Genomic DNA, 17,066 nt, shown 5'->3' with positions numbered 1-17,066 from the left:
CCCCTAGCAGCAAAGGCAGGTGGCAGCTATGTTGGGGGGCTGCTGCCTTGCTAAAGAACGTCAATGGGACTGTAAGGGGCCATGAGAAAGTCCAGCGCTCACACCAGCACAAAGAGGCCCCGGGGGGGAAAAAACAGGTAGAAATCAGATCGTCGTTAGCAGGCCTCATGATGAATCCAACAACTTGCGCACGAACTAGCTTACCCCAGACGGGTTCGCCAAAATAAAACTTATTAAATTCTGAACCAGACAGACCCCTTAACAAATTGCTTCAGGAACTTAGTGGGCTGTTAATGGCCAGTGAGCGGGTTCTACATTCACTCACCCCACCCCCACTTCGAAAACCGCTAAATGTCAGGTGTGTCGGGTTTCCGAGATGATCTCTGGTTCCGTGATTTTCAGCGTGCAACACCGTTGAAAATCCCACCCACGTATCTAAAAAAAAGTTGAGGGAGTGCGAGAGGATGGCGGACATTCAAGAAAACAAGGACAGATGGGAAATCTGGGCCTCGAGCAGAATTTGCAGATATTGCTTTGGAAAAGAAACCTAAAGATGGCGTTCGGAGGTTTCCTGTTGCCTTGCAGTTTGTGCAGAGTACTTTAGAATCACATGCAAGCTCAATGGGAGAGACAGGTCAGAGGGTAAATGGGTGGGAGAGTTAAAATGCTGAGACAAAGGTAGCTCTTGCAGAAAGGGTGGAACTCAGCAAAGTGTTGAATGAAGAGCAAAATATGCATTTGCTTGTACCGATGCAGAAGAGGCTGGACCTTGAACAGTTTACCCAATCGAGGAAATATGTGAAAACCGCTATCTCACGCTGAAAAAGTGGGTGTTGGAGGCCCAGTATAAATCTCCGGGTGTAAGTAAAGGGCAAGTATCTCATATCCTATGTTTGTACGTGAAGGTGTCAGAAGAAGGCCAATTGGAAGTAGGAGGTGGGGGAGGAGATGAAGCAGAGAGGGAACAATGCCTTCGGAATGTACAGACAGAAAGAGAGAGAGAGGACGGTGCACTTGGTGATAGGATCATGCTCATTTTGGGATCAATTCTGTGCAAAGTTCTTGGAGAGTGTGGCAATTAATGCACCACATAGCTGACAGCAGAAGCAGTAGCATAGCTGAGTTCTGCTGACCCCAAGGCCATTAGGGCAACAGAGGCTGAGGTGAAACTGGATGCTCGCTGATATAGATAAAAATGCCCTTCATAGAATCCATAGGAGAGAATCCCTACATTGCAGGAAGCCATTCGGCCCATTGAGTCTGCACCGGCCTTCCGAAAGAGCACTCTACCTAGGCCCACTCCCCCGCCTCATCCCCGTAACTCTGCTCATCGATCATGGCCAGTCCACTGAACTGCCACATCTTTAGACTGTGGGAGGAAACCAGAGCACCCGAGGGAAGCCCACACAGACACGGGGAGAACGTGCAAACTCCACACAGACAGGAATCGGACCCCGGTCCCTGGCGCTGTGAGGCAGCAGCTCTGACCACGGTGCCAACGGGCCGGTCTCAATTTGAGGAGCAAAAGAAGACAATCTATGCAGCCAGCTATTTTTCAAGTTTGTTTTCCACAAATCTTTGTGTCTTGTGGAGCATGGCACTGATATGTGCCAAGGTGCCGTATTTAATCTCTTGAAGATAGTTATTCTAAAATCAGGCCAACAGGATTTAAGAGCTCGACAGATGATGAATGTCTCTCAGTTATCCACTCCGATTGCTCTGATTGCGGAGTGTGCCAATCCTCTAGGATTGCCCTGGAACCTCCAGGAATTAAAGATTAATTGTCAGGACAACGCTGAGAGTAATCTGGGAGAAGAATCATAGGGGCCTTAAAAAAATTGCAAGTTTAAAAAAAAATAATTAAACAGTTTTCTTTGCCAGTTCCAAAAGATTCTGAGGATAATTCGTACGGACTCGAAACGCTAACTCTGTTTCTCAATCCGCAGGCCCTGACAAGGAACAAAGAACAAAGAAAAGCACAGCACAGGAACAGGCCCTTCGGCCCTCCAAGCCTGTGCCGACCATGCTGCCCGTCTAAACTAAAATCTTCTACGCCTCCAGGGTCCGTATCCCTCTATTCCCATCCTGTTCATGTATTTGTTAAGATGCCCCTTAAACGTCACTATCGTCCCTGCTTCCACCACCTCCTCCGGCAGCCAGTTGACGGACCTGCTGAGTCCATCCAGCGTTTTCTGCTCAAGTTTCAGATTTCCAGCATCCGTAGTATTTGGCTTTTGTAAACGATTGCGAATTTGGGGAAATGAAAGACTTTGACCGACAGCCGATAAGAATCCAATCGGGCAATGAAGAGAGTCTCTGCGAGGGCAACTCTCCTCGTCCCACTCCCCCTCTCCTTTTCCCCATACCTCTGCATTTAAAAAAATCTCCAGCTGATTATCCAATCCACTTTTTGAAAATTGCAGTTGAATCTATCTCCGACACTCTCAGGCAGCTATTATAGATGCTACCCACTCGCTGCAAAGTGATTTATCCTTATGATGCCATTGCTTCTTTTGCCAATCACCTCTCGCTCTCAATCCTTCTGCCATAATAGCATAAGACCATAAGATACAGGAGCAGAATTAGGCCACTCGGCCCATCGAGTCTGCTCCGCCATTCAATCATGGCTGATATTTTTCTCATCCCCATTCTCCTGCCTTCTCCCCATAACCCCTGATCCCCTTATTAATCAAGAACCTATCTAAATCTGTCAGAAAGACTCTCAGTGGTTTGGCCTCCACAGCCTTCTGCGGCAAAGAGTTCCACAGATTCACCACCCTCTGGCTGAAGAAATTCCTCCTCATCTCTGTTTTAAAGCATCGTCCCTTTAGTCTGAGATGGTGTCCTCTGGTTCCAGTTTCTCCTACAAGTGGAAACATCCTCTCCACGTCCACTCTATCCAGGCCTCGCAGTATCTTGTACCTTTCAGTAAGATCCCCTCTCATCCTTCTAAACTCCGAGTACAGACCCAGAGTCCTCAACCGTTCCTCACACGACAAGCTCTTCATTCCAGGGATCATTCTTGTGAACCTCCCCTGGACCCTTTCCAAGGCCAGCACATCCTTCCTGAGATACGGGGCCCAAAACTGCTCACAATACTCCAAACAGGGTCTGACCAGAGCCTTATACAGCCTCAGAGGTACAGCCCAGCCCTTGTATTCTAGCCCTCTCGACATGAATGCTAACTTTGCATTTTCCTTCCTAACTGCCGACTGAACCTGCACGTTAAGAGAATCTTGAACTAGGACTCCTAGTGACCTAGCCCAGTGACCTAGCCCAGTGACACTACCCGCTACGTCATCATCTTCCCATAAGTTAGCATTAAAGGCTAGGATTGGAGAAATCAACCTGTTGCTGGAATGAGAAATGTGTCAGTACGTACGTGTTACAATATCTGAACATTCCCCGGATATCCACCTCTCGGATCGCTGCGTTTAGCAGGGGCACGCTCACCAAAGTTGGGCCGTGACCAACCAGCAGTACAGTCCCTCCTGAGAGCGTAGACTAAGAGAAATATCACATGCATCAGCTAAGATGGAGGGAAAAGCAACGTAGCTCAATTCTGAACAATAAAGACACAGAACTACTGATCGATAAAGCACCTCGAAAGTGACGTGTCTTATCTATGCTCAATTTAGTCCCTTGTGAATTTTCATGCCAGTTACATTTACCCCATTTCATGTATATTTATTATATATTATGGCGGCACGGTAGCACAGTGGTTAGCGCTGTCACTTCATAGTGCCAGGGACCCGGGTTCGATTCCCGGCTTGGGTCACTGTCTGTGCGGAGCCTGCACGTTCTCCCCGTGTCTGCGTGGGTTTCCTCCGGGTGCTCCGGTTTCCTCCCACAAGTCCCGAAAGACGTGCTCGTGAGGTGAATCGGACATTCCGAATTCTCCCTCAGTGTACCCGAACAGGCGGCGGAGTGTGGCGACGAGGGGCCTTTCACAGTAACTTTGTTGCAGTGTGAATGCAAGCCTCGTTATCTCCGTCACAGGATTGACCTCGCCCAGAGGAAACTTACTTCTCATGCTGCACAGCTGGGCTATGGCCTTGGCGATGTCAAATGGATATTAACTCCATCTAATTCAGTACTTACATAGATGCCAGTGTGGACGCAGAACTCTGCGCCAGTGCATTCGATAGTTGAGTCTGGCATGCAGCCGAGAACTTTCTCCACTTCCTGGGCAAGTTCCTGCGGCGTCTCCTTCGTCACCAATATCGTAAAATCAGCCCCCACCTCCTTTGCCTTCTCCAGTCGGCTGCTTGATAAATCTAGGAAAGCAAACCCATTTCCAATTCACCAGAAAATCCCAAAGTTTCATCCGGGTGGTGTTCAGAGCGTTGAGGGGTGGGAGAAGGGACTGAGTGGGATGGGGTCGAACACGGGGCCTCGTTGTATGCGGACAATCTTCTGTCATACATTTCGGACCCGGTCGGCAGTTTTGATAGGATCGCGGAGATCCTGGGGGAATTTGGCTGTTTTTCGGGGTATAAATTGAACATGGGGAAAAGCGAGCTGTTCCCGGTTAATGCTGGAGGGCAGGAGTGGAGGCGAGGGGAGCTGTCGTTCTGGGTGGTGGACTCTCGGGGTACATGTGACGCGGAGCTGGGCACAGCTGCTTAAATTGAATTTGGCACGATTAGTGGAGGGAATGAAGGAGGACTGGAAGAGGTGGGATGTGTTGCCACTGTCACTGGCTGGGTATGCGCAGACGGTTGTAATGGCGATGCTGCCTAAGCTCTTGTTCGTGTCCGAAAACCTCCCCATCTTTGTTCCCAAGTCTTTATTTAGGAAGGCGAATAGGATAATTTTGGGGTTCATGTGGGCGGGAAAGACCCCGCAAGGTGAGGAGGGTGTTTTTGGAGAGGAGGAGGGGCGGGGGGCTGGCGTTGCCGAGCTTCACGAACTATTACTGGGCTGCGAACATCGCGATGGTTAGGAAATGGGCAGTGGAGGAGGGGGTCGATGTGGCAGCGGATGGAGGCAGCGGCATGGAGGGGGACAAGTCTGAGGGCACTGTTGTTGGCGCCCCTTCCACTCTCGCTCGTCAGGTATTCCGCGAGCCCAGTGGTGGTCTCAGCGTTGTAAGTTTGGAACCAGTGCAGGCAACATTTTGGGTTGGAAGGCATGTGTCTGTGAGTGCCGATATGCGATAATCGCAGGTTTGGACTGGCGGGTCTGATGTGAGATCCGGGGATGGTGGCAGGCGGGTATAGATACTTCAGCGACTTTTTTGTAGGCGACAAGTTTTCAAGCCTGGAAGAGCTGGAGGAAACATACCAGTTGTCTAAGTAGAATGGGCTCAGTTACCTGCAGATGTGGGACTATGTGAGGAGAGAGGCACCGTCCTTCCTGGGGCTGCTGCCTCCGGTGTTGCGAGACAAGCTGTTGTCCGAGGATGACAGTGGGGAGGGGAGAGAATCAGACATTTATGGAGAGCTAATGGAGGGGGAGGGCACTCCGGTGGAGGAGTTCAAACGCAAATAGGAGGAGGGGCTGGGTGGGGAGGTGAGGGTCAGGACGAGCCCTGCGCAGGATTTTGACCCAGCGATGACAAAGCAACGCCCAAAATATTTGCAAACTGGGAAATTGACTTGGGAGAGGAAGTTAGAGGTGCTGATGTTCCCAGGTGCCTGTTAACTTGCCCTCCTCATCTGTATCTCTGTCTGGGTAAAAACCTGGATCAATGAATGCTTTATTGAACCAGTACGGACCTACATAGGTTTCAATGACCAAGATTATTGCTTTGCATTGAGGTAGGAAATCTGTCATTGCAATGCCTTTGGCAATATGACTAACAACTTGTCTAATTCCTGCTCAGTATTTGTATGCCTCTACCCCCGGGCCTCAAGACGTTGGGGCACCTTGGAGTATTTTGGTGCATCGAAGGTGTCTTGTTGTAGTTGTGGGGTCCGAGGCCATGATTTTCTTCCCAGGGTGCAAGACAGAGAGCGAGGTCAGCCAGAGAATTCCATTCAGGCTGGTTCAGTGCGACGGAGGAAAGAAAACGTGTGCCGAGAGAGAAAAGCAGCAAGAGAAAGAGAGAGACAAAAGAGGGGAGAGTGAGGCAGAGAGGAAGAAAGAGAGAGACAGCAAGAAAGAAGGAAAGACGAGAGGGAGGCAGGCAGAGAGAGAGAAATAGAGTGAGGGTGGTAAACTGAAAGGGTAAGTCTTGAGGAGGGGGGAGGGAATGAGGTAGATGCTGTCACAGATGTAGAAGTCTGTCCACTTATTATTTTTGTAGGGCCATGTCCTTGCTTTAATGATCTGGAAGCCACTGTTGCTAAGTTTGCAGATGATACAAAGATCTGTAGAGGGACAGGTAGTTTTGAGGAAGCAAGGGGGCTGCAGAAGGACTTGGACAGGCTAGAAGAGCGGGCAAAGAAGTGGCAGGTGGAATACAATGTGGAAAAGTGTGAGGTTATGCATTTTGGAAAGAGGACTGGAGGCATAGACTATTTTCTAAAAGGGGAAAGGTTCGGGAATCAGAAGTACAAAGGGACTTGGGAGACCATGTTCAAGATTCTCTTAAGGTTAACTGCAGGTTCAGTCAGCAGTTAGGAAGGCAAATGCAACATTAGCATTCATGTCGAGAGGGCTAAAATACAAGAGCTGGGATGTACCTCTGAGGCTGTGTAAGGCTCTGATCAGATCCCATTTGGAGTATTGTGAGCAGTTTTGGGCCCCGTATCTAAGGAAGGATGTACTGGCCTTGGAAAGGGTCCAGAGGCGAATAACAAGAATGATCCCTGGAATGAAGAGCTTGTCGTATGAGGAACGGTTGAGGATTCTGGGTCTGTACTCGTTGTAGTTTAGAAGGATGAGGGGGGATCTTATTGAAACTTACAGGATACTGCGAGGCCTGGATAGAGTGGACGTGAAGAGGATGTTTCCACTTGTGGGAAAAACTAGAACCAGAGGACACAATTTCAAACTAAAAGGATGATTCTTTAAAACAGAGATGAGGAGGAATTTCTTCAGCCAGAGGCTGGTGAATCTGTGGAACTCTTTGCCGCTGGAGGCTGTGGAGGCCAAATCACTGAGTGTCGTTAAGACAGAGATAGATAGGTTCTTGATTAATGAGGGGATCAGGGGTTATGGGGAGAAGGCAGGAGAATGGGGATGAGAAGAATATCAGCCGTGATTGAATGGCGGAGCAGACTCGATGGGCCGAGTGGCCTAATTCTGCTCCTATGTCTTATGGCCTTATAGTCTTAAGAGTCAAAACAGCAAGACCTAAATAAATCTCCTCCAAGGGCCTGTACTGCGCTGTAATGTTCTATGTTCTATGATCGCAGCCAAAAAGTTAGTTCTGAAATTTCATTCATTCTGCCATTGTCAAGTTACAGTCAAATTTCCTGTGGGTCTCAATAGAATTTGTCCAACTGTAAAATGGGAGTCAATCGCTGGAAAATAATCGGGATCCAATGAAAGCATCGAATTTACCTCGAAACGAAAATTAACATTTCAACAAATTCAGCTGTCATTCATGCATATTAGATCCAGCATGTTAAAGAAAAATCTGGCAAGCTTTTCAATTTTTTAACATACCAGACTGGCGCTGTAAAAATGCATAAAAGGGAAAGTAAATGCACTTTAGGTCCCAGGATTAAAAAAGATTCCAAAAAATTGCAACCAATCACCAGAAATCGTCCTTCTTTCCCTCCAATGGCTGGTCTGGTTATAATGTGAAGTTGGCCTCTGAGGTGTTAATCTCCTGATAACCAGTTAGTCAAGGAGGAGAACAGAAGTTCATCTTAGATCTAGTCACAAAATGAAACACTATCAATGTACGGGCTCCAAACTCTAAAGCTCACCACTAGTGTCAATAAGGGTCTCTATACTTTATACAAGAAAAACAATAATCAATAAAATAACCGAAAATGACAGGGATGAAAGTTTCTGATTGGGGCACTGCAACTAAAATATATTGGAAAACTCAGCTAATTAAACCAAAAAAATCATTCTCCGGGGTGATCTCGGGCGTCATTCTCTGACCCCCCGCCGGGTTGGAGAATCGCCGGGGGCTGGCGTGAATCCCGCCCCCGCCGGTTGCCGAAGTCTCCGGCACCGGAGATTTGGCGGGGGCGGGAATCTCGCCGCGCCGGTTGGCGGCCCCCCCCCCCCCGCTCGATTCTCCGGCCCGGATGGGCCGAAGTCCCGCCGATAGATTGCCTGTCCCGCCGGCGTGGATTAAACCACCTTTTGAACGGCGGGACAAGGCGGCGTGGGCGGGCTCCGGGGTCCTGGGGGTGGGCGAGGGGCGATCTGGCCCCGGAGGGTGCCCCCACGGTGGCCTGGCCCGCGATCGGGGCCCACTGATCCGCGGGCGGGCCTGTGTCGTGGGGGCACTCTTTCCCTTCCGCCTCTGCCACGGTCTCCACCATGGCGGAGGCGGAAGAGACTCCCTCCACTGCGCATGTGTGGGAAACTGTCAGCGGCCGCTGACGCTCCCGCGCATGCGCCGCCCGGGGATGTCATTTCCGCGCCAGCTGGCGGGGCAACAAAGGCCGTTTCCGCCAGCTGGCGGGGCGGAAATTCCTCCGGCGCCAGCCTAGCCCCTCAATGTTGGGGCTCGGCCCCCAAAGATGCGGAGCATTCCGCACCTTTGGGGCGGCGCGATGCCCGTCTGATTGGCGCCGTTTTGGGCGCCAGTCGGCGGACATCGCGCCGTTTCGGGAGAATTTCGCCCCTCCTCTTTATACTCTTTTTATTGAACAAATAATCAATAAATTGAACAAAAATGAGAGGGGTGGAGCATTGTATCTAAAAAAATAACCTCCACTAAAGCCACAAAGCCAATGCGCAGAGTGGACAGGGCAAATCCCAACGCATTTCACCACCCACTCCAAAAAGCAATCCAAACTCAAATTGAAGCCAATTGATAGGAATTCTCCGTTCCCCAACACCGATTTCATGGACGGGATTCTCCGCCCGCTGCGCCACATTTCTGCCCCGACCGGCCAGCGGGATTCTCCGTTAAGCCGGCCGGTCAACGGGGTTTCCCATTGTGGGGCAGCCCCACGCTGTCGGGAAACCCCCAGGCGCCGGCATAACGGAGAATCACGCCGGCGGAGAATCCCGCCCCATAATCGGTGATCGGGCGGAGAATCCCTTTTTAACAATGGGCGGCGCCTGTTTTCGGATGCTCCACCCCCTCCAAAATGGCGTCATCGAGGAGTACGCTGCACGTCATTGGGATGGCCTCAGGACGTTGCCTGAAGGGCCTCCCCCCCCCGATGCTCCGCCCCCGATGGGCCAAGTTCCCGACCACATGGTTGACTCATGGTCTCAGCGATCATGAACCCGGCGTGGCGACGGCAGACTGTCTCCAGGGTCGCCAACAGTCAGCCGGGAGCAGTGCTGCTGGCCGGGGGGGGGGGGGGGGGGGGCTTCGGCGAGGGCTGGGGGGGCTGGTGGGCGTGGCCCAGGGGGGCTGGTGGGCGTGGTCCAGGGGGGCACTGGTCTGGCCGGTCCGCACAGCCAGTGCTATATTGTATGGCGCGATCGCTGCAGGTTGTCGCCGTGCGCATGCACCTGGCAATTCTCCACGCGTTTATATCGGGAAGGCCGTGCGTTTTACATGGCGCGGCTGCTCGCCCCTCACCGGTCAGAGGATTTGTGCTGGGGCCGTGCCGATTCTTCCCACGTAAAACGCCACGGATCCTCCGGACATAGCCCCAAAATTGGACAATACAGCCCATGGTCGCCACAAGAACATAAAGTGCAGAAGGAGGCCATTCGGCCCATTGAGTTTGCACCGACCCGCTTAAGCCCTCACTTCCACCCTATCCCCGTAACCCAATAACCTCTCCCAACCCTTTTGGACACTAAGGGGCAATTTATCATGGCCAAGCCACCTAACCTGCACATCTTTGGACTGTGGGAGGAAACCGGAGCACCCGGAGGAAACCCACGCACACACGGGGAGAACGTGCAGACTCCGCACAGACAGTGACCCAGCGGGGAATTGAACCTGGGACCCTGGCACTGTGAAGCCACAGTGCTACCGTGCTGCCTGAAGAGAGTCACACAAGATCCAAGCTGACAAGAAAAGGCACCACACCCCATCCTGGGCCCAATCCAACGCCCGATCCCAGCCAAAAGGCTCAGAAGCGATCTCAAAGGAAACAAAACGAACTTAACTTAAAGTTATACAATTGACACGAGGAAGGCCAATTTCAGGAAGCTCAGGCACGCAGCTCTGTAACTTCAAGACAGGGCGACGATTTTGAGTAGGGCTATTTTCAGACGGAGCACTCAATAACACTTGTAAAAGACAATGGGGACTTTGGAGCATTGTAATTCCATACGTGGCTCATTCACACTTCATGGCTCAGTATTTACTGGCTCATGTGTTTTGCTTGTATCTCGGTTACGTGCATCGCTGGGCAATGCAGGAAGTTCAAAATCACAACATTAAGGAGAAGTTGGCAATTGTTGCAATGAAGAGCTATTTTTGTGCCTCGCTATCATATTTTGATTAGTCATTTTGTGTCTTAATCTGGAAAGGACTACGGGTTGAATTACGGACTCACCCATAGGGCATTTTCCTTTGTGCTTGTTTGGCATAAAGTGGGTCCCCCTTCAGTTCTCTGCCCCAAGGCAGGTCTGACCCACAGCGTCATGCCATCTACCACCGGGGGGGGGGGGGGGGGGGGGGGGGGGGAGGGGGGGGGGGGGGGGGCAAGGAGGCAGGTGCAGAATCCAACCCAGCCGGAAAGGGGATCAAACCCCTGTGCTGTTACCACCAACCTGATCCACGCTTGCTCCGTCACATGGCTGGCCAGGAACCTCTCCAGTTCTTACTGCCTGCCATCGGCACGTGCGGAAGGATTTACAAATCGACAATCAACCAGTTTGGCCGCCTTCCTTGCCCATCAGGTCCTGGGTTGGGACTTGAACCTGGAGCCTTTAACTCAGAGGCAGGGACACTACCCACTACATCGGAAGACCTCCTTTACGAAGGGGTCATCACACACCGTAAGATGCTAGAAGATGGAAAATCATTAAAACATTTTCAACATGGTGAAAAATAAATCTTCCATAACCAGCATGATACCATGAGTACTGGTTCGATGGGGTACAATGGTGGCCAGTTTAGCTCAGTTGTATGTACAGTTGGCTTGTGATGCGGAGCGAGGCCAACAGCGCGGGTTCAATTCCCCATGCCGGCTTTTACAATGAGTAGAAATCAGGTTCAGGTAAAGATCAGAAAAGTCAACAGGTGAATGGAGTTGGGTATTTGACTCCCAACTCCCTAAATTTGTCAGTAAGTGAACTTTTTCTTCTAAGTTAGGACCTCCTCACCATTTTCATCAAGGGGAGGAGGTCAATGCCCAGCCCCGGGGCAGTGAGGCTGCTTTACCAGGGTCTGAACAAAAAGAAGACACACGGGAAGCTTCCACTCAAAGAGAATCGAGCAAGACCAAAAAAACACAACTTACCACAGATCACAACTTGAGCCGCCCCCGTTGCCTTGGCAACCAGCAGATTCAGAAGTCCAATTGGCCCTGGATAATTAAATAAGGATGGAAGGCGACATTGTTTTTGTGCTGGCTATGAGTAACTTAAATAGTTATTGTGCACAGAATATGTCATCATCAAACCTATTCGATGGCTGATGACATCTGGAATAACTGACCCAGATCCTTACCTGCTCCACAGATCAAGACTTTGCTGCCCAGTTTCACCCGTCCTCTACGACAGGCATGAATCGCGACTGAAAGAGGTTCAATGAAAGCACCTTCTTCAGAGCTCACACACTCAGGCAGTCTTAAAGAAAGGAACAACTTTGGTCACATGCATCACTGTTCCTTCAGTAAACAAATGTTAGTATCATCCCCTCGACTTACCGCTTGCAATTACCACGAGCCGAGGCTCATATTGGGCCTATTTCCCTGGCTGGGACGTCATAGTCACGGGTAAGGGATGAGATCGGGAGAAATGCCTTCACTCAGAGAATTGTATCTCTTTGGAATTTCCTACCCCGGAGAGCTAGTCTTTCAGTATACTGAAGACTTTTGGGCCTTAAGGTAATCAAGGAAGTTAAGGATAGGGGGGTGGGGTGGAGTTCAGGTGACGATCAGCCGCGATCTGACTGAATCCTGGAGCAGGCTTGAAAGGCCAGGGACCCGGGTTCGATTCCCGGGTGGGTCACTGCCTGTGCGGAGTCTGCACGTTCTCCCCGTGTCTGCGTGGGTTTCCTCCGGGTGCTCTGGTTTCCTCCCACAAGCCCCGAAAGACGTGTTATTAGGTGAATTGGACATTCTGAATTCTCGCTCTGTGTACCCGAACAGGCGCCGGAATGTGGCGACTAGGGGCTTGTCACAGTAACTTCATCGCAGTGTTAATGTAAGCCTACTTGTGATGATAATAAAGATGATTATTTCTCATGCTGGAAAAATGGGGATACTAGCACAACGGTGACATTACTGGACTCGTAATCCAGTGGCCCGGATTAATGCTCTGGATTCATAAACCCGAGTCCCACCACAGCAGCTGGGGGGAAATTAAATTCAATGATTTACTAAATCAGGAATAAAACGCTAGCCTCATTAATAGCAATTCTGAAAGTACCAGATTGTCATTAAAAAAAACATCTGGTTTAACGAATGTCCTTCAGGGACACAAAGCTGATCTACATTTAACTCCAACCTCACAGCAATGTGGTTGATGCTTAACTGCCCTCTGCAAGCCATTCATTTGTATCAAATCGAAGGGAAAAAAGCATTGTGTATCTACACTGCATTGTCATCAGCTGTTCACCACCTTCTCATGGATAACTGGGGACTGGCATTGCTAAGAATGAGTAAAAACCATCAAAGTTGATTACAAAAGGGCTCACTAGAGCATATTACAGCAGCAGCTATTTTGGCAAGTTTAGTCAGTCCTTAGTCTGTGCTCACCTGTTATGTTTCGTTGAGGTGGTGTAATGCATTGCTGGAGTTAAAGGGTTGAAGCACAGACATTGCTGGAGTTGAAGGATTGAAGCAGTTGCGGCACGGTGGTTAGCACTGCTGCCTCACAGCACCGGGGACCCGGGTTCGATTCCAGCCTCAGGTGTGGAGTTTCCAATTTCTCCCCGTGTGTGTGCGTGGGTTTCTTCCGGGTGCTCCGGTTTCCTCCCACGCTTCAAAAATGGTTGGGTTAGGTGGGTTGGCCATGCTAAATTGCCCCTTAGTGTCCAAAGTTAGGTGGGGTCATGGGGATAGGGCGGGGAATGGGTCTCGGTACAGTGCTGTTTCGGAGGGTTGGCCCAGACTCAACGGGCCAAATGGCCTCCTTCTGCATTGTAGGGATTCTATGATCACGCCAATAATTTAAGTATAGGCAATGCAGCGAGTTCCACATTCTCTGACTTGTGGCTGGGATAGCTTGTAACACAGGAAGATGCTCTGGGTGGCAGAATGGAAGTTATCATGTAGCCGAATCTTTGGCAAGCCAATAGATACAGTCTGAACACAATGGGCATCCGCGATGGAGCAACCACAGCCGGTATTCCCCGGCCGTTGCGATCCACCTTTCCCGTCGGCAGCGCACCTCCGTCCGCGGGTTCCCGGCGATGTGGGCGGGCTTCAATGGGAAATCCCATTGACAAACGGCCAGAGTAGAGAATCCCGCCACCAGCGAATGGGGCGCCGCCGAGAAACATGCGGCTGGCGACCGGGGAATCCCACCATTCTTCTCAAATGATTGTGAAGACTGCAGTTGGCGCACTGCTGGCCCAAACGAGACAACTGCAATGCCACGTAATGTACCAACTTCAGGAACAAGGGCAAAATGCTGCTTAAAGTGTCTAAAATCAACGGCTGCCACATGTGTACTGCAACGATAGCACAGTGGTTAGCACAATTGCTTGACAGCTCCAGGGTCCCAGGTTCGATTCCCGGCTTGGGTCACTGTCTGTGCGGAGTCTGCACATCCTCCCCGTGTGTGCGTGGGTTTCCTCCGGGTGCTCCGGTTTCCTCCCACAGTCCAAAGATGTGCAGGTTAGGTGGATTGGCCGTGCTAAATTGCCCTTAGTGTCCAAAAGTGCCCTTAGTGTTGGGTGGGGTTACTGGGTTATGGGGATAGGGTGGAGGTGTTGACCTTGGGTGGGGTGCTCTTTCCAAGAGCCGGTGCAGACTCGATGGGCCGAATGCCCTCCTTCTGCACTGTAAACTCTATGTAAATTCTATATCTATGTAAATGTGGCACCAACAGGTTTACAGGATGAAAGGATCGAAAATTCTTTCAATAGATTTGAGACACGGGCGTCATTTAGCTATCATGTCATCTACTTAGCGTTAGCGGGATTGCAAAACCCAAGAAAAAAATCAACCGTGACAAAGACGGAAACCGTGCACACTGAAACTTCACATCCACACAAAGTACTTTCACATTCCAGATAATGTTGTCTTGCTCCTTAATGGGGCAAATGTCCCGCTGAGACTCCAAGAGGAATTAGTCAGCTCGCTCATGGGCAAAATGCTTTCAGGTAGGCATACTTATTTACAAGAGTTGGGACCCTCTCAACAACAGACATGTTTAAGTTGTGAATCTTGAGCACAGCGTACTCAGACCACAGTGGAAGCTGTGGAAACAAAGATGAAGGACAATGCCCAACTGAAGGTTAGCATGTTAAAATGCCCCGTCACACGTGGAGACGTTTTCAAGTCTGAGGTGGGCGAGGGCATTAGGATGCAGTAGGAGTTAGTTGCTGCAGTATTGGTGAACTGAAGCTAGGTTTGTCTGAGCCTCTCGAGAGGAGAACTTTCCTACGGTGGTCAGCTATCATCAAAACAGGAGACTCACAAACTCACTTGAAACAGTAGTTGGCATTGTGGGCATAGTACCGGCACAGGTGCCCATCATATGGTGGGGTTGCACAGCAGAACATTCTTGGAGACAGGTTGTAACGTCCTGATTTACAGAAGTCATCGTTATGTAGAGGGTAGGCGGGTTCAATGGCAACCCTGTCACCTGCAAGAAAGGAGGTAGTTTACAGTTCTTGAATGGGTAAGATAAGGTACGGTAAAGGCGCCACAGTACCAGATGACCTTAGGCTGCTTTTCCCTTTGAGGGGGTGGGGAGAGTTGACCGGTGGTGATTTAAATTGAGGATCACCATACCTCAGGTGAGGGACAAGATTGAGAAGACGAGGGCCTTCGTGAATAACCTCAGCTGGTACGGGAATTGAACCCCCACTCTGCATCATGAACAAGTCTAGCCAAGTGAGCTAAACCATCCCCGGTTCATTAATAAAGGCATTGTTGTGAGGATAAACAGCAGGAGGGAAGTGGGGTGGGGGGGAGGGGTGGGGGGGGGGGGGGGGGGGGGGAGATGCGTGAAGGGTATCCCTTGAACGTCCATCTCTTTCTTGAAAGCTCCAATACTGTCACCCAGATGCCACAGTAGAATTCCAGGTTTCCATCACCCTTTGTGTGGAAAAGGTGCTTCTTGAATTCACTCCTGAATGAACATTGGAACTAGGAGCAGCTTTAGGCCATTCAGCCCCTCGAACCCGCTCTACCATGGCTGATCTCCTCTTGACCCAACTCCACTTTCCTTCTCGTTCTCCATCACCCTTCAACCCATTACCAATTAAAAATCTGTCCAGCTTCTTAAATTTACTCGATGTCCCAGCATCCATCGCATTTTGGGTAGCCAATTCCACAGATTCACGACCCTTTGAGAGAAGTAATTTCTCCTCATCTCTGTTTTAAATCTGCCACCCCTTATCCTAAACCTACGACTTCTCATTCTACAAGCACGTTGGCGCAGTGGTTAGCACTGCTGCTTCACATTGCCAGGGACCTGGGTTCAATTCTGACTTGTGCGGAGTTTGCACGTTCTCCCCCTGTCTGCATGAGTTTCCCCCGTGTGCTCCATATTCCCCCCAAAGTCCAAAAGTTGTGCAGGTTAGGTCGGGTTATGGGGCTAGGGCAGGGGCGTGGGCCTAGCTAGGGTGCTCTTTCAGAGGGTCAGTGGAGACTTGATGGGCCAAATGGCCTCCTTCTGCACTGTAGGGATTCTATGATTGCCCCACAAGAGGAAGCATCTGCTCTACGTCTGCTCTGTCAATGCCTTTTTATCATCTTATACACTTCAATTAGATCCCCTCTCATTCTTCAGAACTCAAGAGAGTATCGGCCTAAACTGCTCAACCTCTCTTCGTACGACAAGCCCCTCATCTCTGGAATCAATCTGGTGAACCTCCTCTGAATTGCCTCCAATGCAACTACATCCCTCCTCAAAAAAGGGGACCCAAACTATACACAGTGCTCCAGGTGCGGCATCACCAATGCCTTGTAGAGTTGCAGCAACACTTCCTACTTTTATACTCTATTCCTTTCGCTATAAAGGCCAAAATTACATTTGCCTCCTTGATTACCTGCTGTAGCTGCATGCTAGTTTCCTGCGATTCATGCAGGAGGACACCCAGATCCCTCTGTACCAAAGCACCCTGAAGTCTCTCCCCATTCAGATAATAAGTTGCCTTTTCATTTTTCCGACCAAAATGGATAACCTCACACTTATGCACGCAAAACGGCATTTTCTAATCCACTGGAACCTTTCAAGCGTCGAGGGAATTTTGGAATATTATAACCTTGTACTTTTTCCCTATAAATGATGATTGTTCTACTTTCCTCCCTTTCTATTACCTCTATGTTACCTGGTACTATTGGGATGGTACTAGTGCCCCCACTGTGAAAACTCAGACAAAATATTGGTTTAGTGTCTGCCATTTCTGTTTCCCTCATGATTAACTCCCTGGTCCCATCCTTCAATGGACCAACATTCAGTTTAGCTACTCTCTTCCCTTTTATATACTTATACAAGATTTTGATAACCTTTTTCATATTTTGCGCTAGTTTCCTTTCATAATTTACCTTTGCTCTTTTTGTTACTTTTTTAGTAACCCTTTGTTGATCTTTAAAGGTTTGCTAATCTTCCAGCCTGCCACTGTCCTTTGCAATATGGGTATGCCTTACTTTTTGTCTTTATGTATTCTTTAACTTCTTTGCTCAGCCATGGATGATTTCCCCTTCTTACAATCTTTCTTCCCCTCTGTAATG

The 17,066-nt window shown here is 49.9% G+C and overlaps 1 protein-coding gene across 2 annotated transcripts in view; it reads right to left on the bottom strand.

The window, feature by feature from the left end:
* LOC140404375 (sorbitol dehydrogenase-like) overlaps positions 1-17,066 on the bottom strand; it is a 151,772-nt gene that overhangs the window by 24,267 nt on the left and 110,439 nt on the right. For both annotated transcript variants that reach the window (XM_072492814.1, XM_072492813.1), the window contains exons 4-8: positions 14,811-14,970; positions 11,663-11,781; positions 11,454-11,519; positions 4,102-4,277; positions 3,383-3,504 (exon numbers count right to left, since the gene is read on the bottom strand). In XM_072492814.1, coding sequence (XP_072348915.1) covers positions 3,383-3,504; positions 4,102-4,277; positions 11,454-11,519; positions 11,663-11,781; positions 14,811-14,970 — 643 coding nt within the window. The remainder of the gene's footprint in view (positions 1-3,382; positions 3,505-4,101; positions 4,278-11,453; positions 11,520-11,662; positions 11,782-14,810; positions 14,971-17,066) is intronic.

This window comes from Scyliorhinus torazame, chromosome 30 (genome assembly GCF_047496885.1).
Source record: "Scyliorhinus torazame isolate Kashiwa2021f chromosome 30, sScyTor2.1, whole genome shotgun sequence".
In the NCBI taxonomy this organism is placed as follows: domain Eukaryota; kingdom Metazoa; phylum Chordata; class Chondrichthyes; order Carcharhiniformes; family Scyliorhinidae; genus Scyliorhinus; species Scyliorhinus torazame.
The sequence above is the reverse complement of the archived record's forward strand: the minus strand, read 5'-3'. Positions and strand labels throughout refer to the sequence as shown.